General features: G+C 34.1%; 1 protein-coding gene across 1 annotated transcript; it reads right to left on the bottom strand.

The window, feature by feature from the left end:
• Positions 1-3,267: 3,267 nt before the first annotated feature.
• On the bottom strand, positions 3,268-6,169 carry LOC146147107 (lysozyme g-like). The gene is made up of 3 exons (XM_083387284.1): positions 6,015-6,169; positions 4,127-4,197; positions 3,268-3,787 (listed from the first exon to the last, which is right to left on the bottom strand). The coding sequence occupies exons 1-3, from the start codon at positions 6,121-6,123 to the stop codon at positions 3,497-3,499; spliced, it is 471 nt and encodes a 156-aa protein (XP_083243410.1). The 5' UTR covers positions 6,124-6,169; the 3' UTR covers positions 3,268-3,496.

Here is a 6,169-nt window from a genome sequence, read left to right as displayed (position 1 = left end):
GTGGATGATCATGAGTATCAATTAATTGTCTTTTGTGTCTCGGTGTAGCAATCTCACAACTACAATGTAGATACTGCATTCAAATTGAATTGTTCATTGTCGACTGCTTCTAACATACGAGCACTCCAATTGGTTCCTTGAGTAACAGACACGACTTTATTCGATACTGATCTTCATAATAATGAATTGAATGATAAAAAATCTTATAACGCAAGCTTATAAAGGGGTTTAGAAGAGATCTGTATAAAGAAGGCAAGACGTACATACGCAATAAAATAGTTATTTCTTTCAATATAATACGCAGGAATCACGTGCCAAAGGGCGGTTCCAACTAAGCGTTTTCTTTCGACTCTCTTATACACGGAAATAATATTTTTGTCCCAAGATGGCTTAAACAAAAGCCCTTCGAATGACACAGCCACGTGTAACTGGCCAAACCCGAATTGTTGACAATAAGGCTAATTTCAAAACATGCGTTTACATTAAACGGATGTAGGTCGGAAACCGCACAGTCTGACTCAGTGGAAATTTGTGTTAGAAGGCTTACTTTGCAAATCTTGCTAGAAATAATTTTGGCAATGGATTTTTACCGAAAACTTTCCATGACGAAACATTAAACGGTGATACAGCAATAAAACAAAAAATTCTCTGTGATAAATAACAATGTGATGACGTGTCGCTACAAATTATTCCGCCGCTAAATTTTTGGCCAGGGTGTATATAAAACCCTGGTGATTTGTTTTGTTGTTTGTGTTGTTATGTTTTTGTTGTTGTGAAATGCTTGTGGAGACGTTGGACGCGAAATTGTTCGATCACTTGACGCATTTGCGCAATTGTTTTTGATTCGATTCCTGATTCCCCGAGAAAGTTTTCTCTTAGGTGCCTGAACTGGCAACGAGGATTTTTATGTCAGCACGCCATAGCATTGCTGTGTCAACACGCCATAGCATTGCTGTGGCTTGAGCTTTTCATAAAATCTGTGCGGCAGCAGGGGAAGTCCCTGTTCGGTGCGTTGCAGTTCTGACGTCACCGGAAAGCCGTTCTTTTTGTGCGCTGCGTGTGGATCTCTTCGCTTGTCCAACGTTTGTGTGTTTGTTTTCTGAAAAAGTCAAAATATTTTCGGCAGATGTGTGTTTAAAATGCCATGGTAGCATTTTTGTTGCAACACTTAAAATTCAGGTTATTTTATTTTGGTTATAGATACATATATATTTTTTTACATAAAGGCGCTTTAGGTTATTTGTAAAGTTTGAGACAATTAATTACTGCAATATATAGTTACTCACGTTACACATCTTTTGCGATTCAATACAATAACACATATTTTTTTAGCCATTAAATACGTAAATATTAATGCTAATTAACCAATAAAATTACATTTGGAACGAAAGAGAAATGTTTTGTTCGAAACTAAACCTATACGAAATCCCATAACAAACTATTGTTTCCACCAAAAAACACGTTTAGTCGCTGCAAAAAAGTATATGACTGGTGTGCGTCAGATTTGCGTCAAGTCTAGTCAGTGGGGACGGAACAAAAAAACAAAAAAACAGCGTTTTAATTCATTAGCTTCGATCAGTCTGCCTTCAAGGATTGTTGACTAACCGGTGGGTATTTAGCTCCGGTTGAACACCATAGTTGTTTCAAAACTGGTTTATAAAATTCCGGTTCGGGTTCAATATAAGTGGCATTAATCTACAGCAGGGGTTCTTAACCTCTTTTGTATGTTTTAACCTTTTAACAAAGATGAATATCATATTTACAACCATTTGAGGTATCCCAATATATTAAATGGTGCTTAGCCTATTTGCTAAAAACGTAGGTGACAAATTACATCAGTTATTTTCAATGCGACGGCTGCCCTTGCTTTTTGGCAACGAGTTGTTCAATGTCTGCTGGTAAAGTAGTAGATAATAACTGGGCCAGTTAAACCGTATTAAGTGACAAAAAGTAGGCAATCACATGCTTAACCAGCACTAACATTTCAAAGGGTGAATTAACCTTACAATTTTATCCTAAACTAGTAAGCATTTTAAACCAGCTATCGCTGAACTTTCTAGGCCTAAACTGTACAAACATTAAACGTAAAACACACTGGATACTCGCAGCCACGTTACCTAAATCTATGCCGTGACTGCCAAAAAAGCTGATGAATTAAAACAGCAAATGACTTGACAACGAAGTAACAAAGAAATAAGGATGTTGCCAATAAACTAGAAAGGTATCCATTCGCCATAATCGCCAAGCATAATGTTACCGACACTAGACGATAGAGAATCTATAGCAGACCTGGGCAACATAAGGCCCGCCAAGCTGTTAGATCCGGCCCTAAGCGAAAACCAGGGCAAGTTAAAGACGGAACGAATCTAGTCAAGACCCCGCCGAATTCGATTTTTATCCTGTTTTAAAATTTAAAGAGTCAAACGGAAATTATTTTTGCGAATCTGTTCGGTCTTTCTCGTATGTTCCACGCGACTTTTTTGCAACTTTACAGACAAATAGCGTCCTCTGCACCACTGTGGCACGCGCTCCAATGAAAGTTTAACAAACTTAGCCTAATATATATATATAATTTTTGCGCGTCTGAAAATCGCAACTTTTTATGCATTTACGTCGTTAAAATGGGAAATAAATGTAGTTTTTTGGAGAATTGCATGTACCCTGTCAGTATAGAAATTGAATACAAAATAAGGTAATGCCACTTGATCAAAATGTGGCTATTGTCACAGCAAATAAGAAAAATACCAACAGTTAGCATCAGGACTGCGGAGTCGGTTTAAAACAACCGGAGTTTACTCCGGGCCAGAAAAAAGTAGGCGACTCCATCCAAATTTAAAGTTGAAAATATTCCACTTTTACGATTTACAGTGTGCAAACTTCTGGGTTCCGAACTTGCCAAGCATGTCGGGGGTCCCAAATCCGACACCAGGCAAATAAACCGACGTAATGACTCCGAATCCCTGATTGGCATATACCATACAAGTAAAACACGTGAGGAAAAATACATTTTACATCCAAGTTATAAATACAACAGTCAAACGACGTGTCGGTGAGTGCAATGTTTTTTTAATAAAATGTAGTGAAAGTGTAAATAATGTTAATATTTAAATCGTAAATTGATCCATTAAACTAATTACAGTTAAAACGCACAAAAGATGCAAGTTACAATAACTGAGGTTAAAACAAAAACATTACGCAAGTCCTAGGGTGGGCCTATTCATTTTCTTTTAAATAGTATGTTAAATTATTTAAATTTGTTAAATCTTTCATTCATGAATAAGATTTCGATTTTTAGATAGCAAAAACGCAACATATTGCCAGCATACAGTTTTACAAGCAGAATTTCGAAAAAAACTAAAATTTTACAAAAATGATTCAATCTAAATACCTAAAAGACTCCATCAAGTAAAATTATTTGTTGAAAACTTTTTTCTCCTAATTGATGGGCTGTCAATTGCAGAACTCTAGTTACATTTCCAGTTAAAAATAGCTTAAATTAAAATTGATCTTTTAAAACATAACCCTTCTTCTTAAAATATTCAGCTCTCAGCAAAACATCTTGCGAATAATTACCACCATCAGTACCAACATCTATTCCCTCAACACTCTGAACATTTTGCACCCCAAAGTTGTAAGCTGCAATGCCACCACGGAGTTGATTGTACTGAGACCATTTGGGATGACTTTTGGTGACTTCACATATACAGCACAACAGTATTTCTACCCCTTGTTGTATGTGCTCCCTAGAAAACCAGCCATGTTTGAAGGGTTTATAGCGCTTGTTGATCTATATCAAACAAAAAAGGTTAACTCAAAAAAATATCTGAAAATTTATTGCAATAAAAATATGTTTTGGCATCTCAATGTGTTAAAATAATTGTCATGATTAATGGCTTAAATACCCCCAGCTTTTGCTGGTTTTGTGGTACCAGGCAATAAAGCAAAATTAGTTGACTGGGCAGATCTTCAAGATGGCTATTTCACCCTTGTAAAAGTGAATTACCATAAATCAAGAAAAAAATTAAATTGTTGTCTAATCAAAAGGAATATTAAAAATAACTTGAGGTACATTCAAGTTTATAAACATCATAAACAGAAACCAAAATAGATTCTAGTTAACATATACCCTCATTAGACCATATCCTCCAGATTGATTGTTAAATCCACCATTCAAGTCATATTCTTTGCTGATAACACCTAAACACAAATGTATTAAAATATTTTTATTTGTTTTTTTAGGTACGAGACATTTTATATTTATTTTGCAAAATTTTAATAAAATGTACTATGGTACATGCTTTAAGTTTGTGGTCACAAATTATAAATGACAACGAAATTAGCAGCTACAATGAACTATATGTGTTTAATATAAATACTAACAGCTAAAAAAAATGGAAAAGTGCTGGTTTTAATCAATTTACTTCACATTCTTTCAAATTTTATCGTAAAATAGAGCAGTAAATAAAAGAGATTTTGGCCTAAATAACAAGACAGTTTACATGTGATAAGAATGACTTCCATACAAACTCTTTTTGGCATAATTTTTAGGTCTCATTGAAAAGTATATTTAATTTGCATCATACTTAGTGTACTATTTCACTATAACAGCGTAAACCGTTACTGGCGATTTCTGATACTTGTTTTATTTTGATAACTAATATTATGAGCAAAAAGTTTGTCCAATGCATTTGATGCTATTTTTTATTTTACACAAAGGGGCTACAGCTAGACTAAAATGGCCAAAAGCACCGTACACATAAATTCTTCAAGTAACCCATTTAACTCCTATATCTAAGGTGGTGTAACACAGTGTTTCTAATACCATTGGCCACAATCCAAAACTGGGTCCCTGTTTGATTTAGTTGGGTCGCTGACTGCAGTAGTTCACAAGGTTTGATTTATTGAGTTTGTTCTGGAGACTATTTCTCCAAAATTTAAGAAAACTGCACAGGCAATACAAAGACATGGCTCATAAAAATAAAATTTAAAATTATTGATAATACTTTCTTCTTTATGTTTTGTCACTTTAGGCTTACAAAAAGTTAAGGGAAATATGTCACCAAAGCGTCGCTGCTATACTTACACTTAGTATGCAGCTTATGCGTAAAAAAGAAACACTAACAAAGTAACATAAAACACAGCAATTCAATTCAGCTTCTGTAACTACCCCTGTCGTTGAATCACATGATGTGAAGTACTGAACCATAAGGCCTTTTATGTTTTTACTCAAAGTTATAAAGTACGGCCAGACATAATCCTTTGTTTAATGTATTTTTATCGCTGAGTGTAGGGGAGGTGACACATATAGAGTGTGCTACTTACAAATTTACAAATTTTACATTTAAGAGATTGACACTGCATTTGTTACTTACAAAATTGATGTAACCCAGGGCATTGTATTATTTTTCCTTATTGAAATATGTTGTACACCCTCATTTGGACAAAAAAACTTTAGGTAACAACCAAAAAAACTTTTAAAACAAAAGTAGTAAAGAAACCAGTTGTATTCATCATTACATTAGGAAACTAACTAAACAAACTTTTTATCAAGATATGATTGCCTTGAAATTTCAGGTTTATTGGATATCGGTTTGGCACATATAATATTATACAGTTATCCAATATTTGAACTAGATATTGGATATGAACTAGGTTTTGGACATCTAAAGATAAGAAACAAATCAGACTTAAGTGTTGTTTGATAGTCAGAATTACTATTCTTAAGCAATTACCCGTTGCTTTGATGAATGAGAGGTGTGTAAATCCACATGACAATAAATTAATTTTAGTCAAACATTCTATGATATCCTGAAACCATAAGGTTTTAAAGTGCCACACAACTAACATACAATTTAGAAATATGAATATCTTATTTTTTACTTATACACAAAGATATTGCTTTTTTACATGTGTTTGCATTTCTTGTCAGACCATACATCATACATGTATCGATATTTTTAAAGTTTATGCATTTTGTGTGTTTGATATTATAAGCAGTAAGTTCAAACACTAACCTGCAATTAACGCAGGGTCAACCTGCATTGATTCACCAACATCATTAATTATTTCTTTGTATTCTTGTAGCACTTTTAGATGATGTTTGGCACTGCTTGTCTCTGTCATGTTTGCTGGATTACTTGACTTTGAAATACATTTAATATTTTACGCC

The sequence above is a fragment of the Ascidiella aspersa genome, chromosome 4, assembly GCF_963924565.1.
Source record: "Ascidiella aspersa chromosome 4, kaAscAspe10.2, whole genome shotgun sequence".
Classification (NCBI taxonomy): Eukaryota; Metazoa; Chordata; class Ascidiacea; order Phlebobranchia; family Ascidiidae; genus Ascidiella; species Ascidiella aspersa.
This window is presented reverse-complemented; position numbering and strand designations above follow the sequence as displayed.

Excerpts from the sequence above, each read along its gene's own strand:
- LOC146147107 (XM_083387284.1), bottom strand. The coding sequence starts at position 6,123 with ATGACAGAGACAAGCAGTGCCAAACATCATCTAAAAGTGCTACAAGAA. Across the intron at positions 4,198-6,014 it reads TGACCCTGCGTTAATTGCAG|GTGTTATCAGCAAAGAATAT; the intron begins GTTAGTGTTTGA and ends ATTTGTGTTTAG. Across the intron at positions 3,788-4,126 it reads GAGGATATGGTCTAATGAGG|ATCAACAAGCGCTATAAACC; the intron begins GTATATGTTAAC and ends TGTTTGATATAG.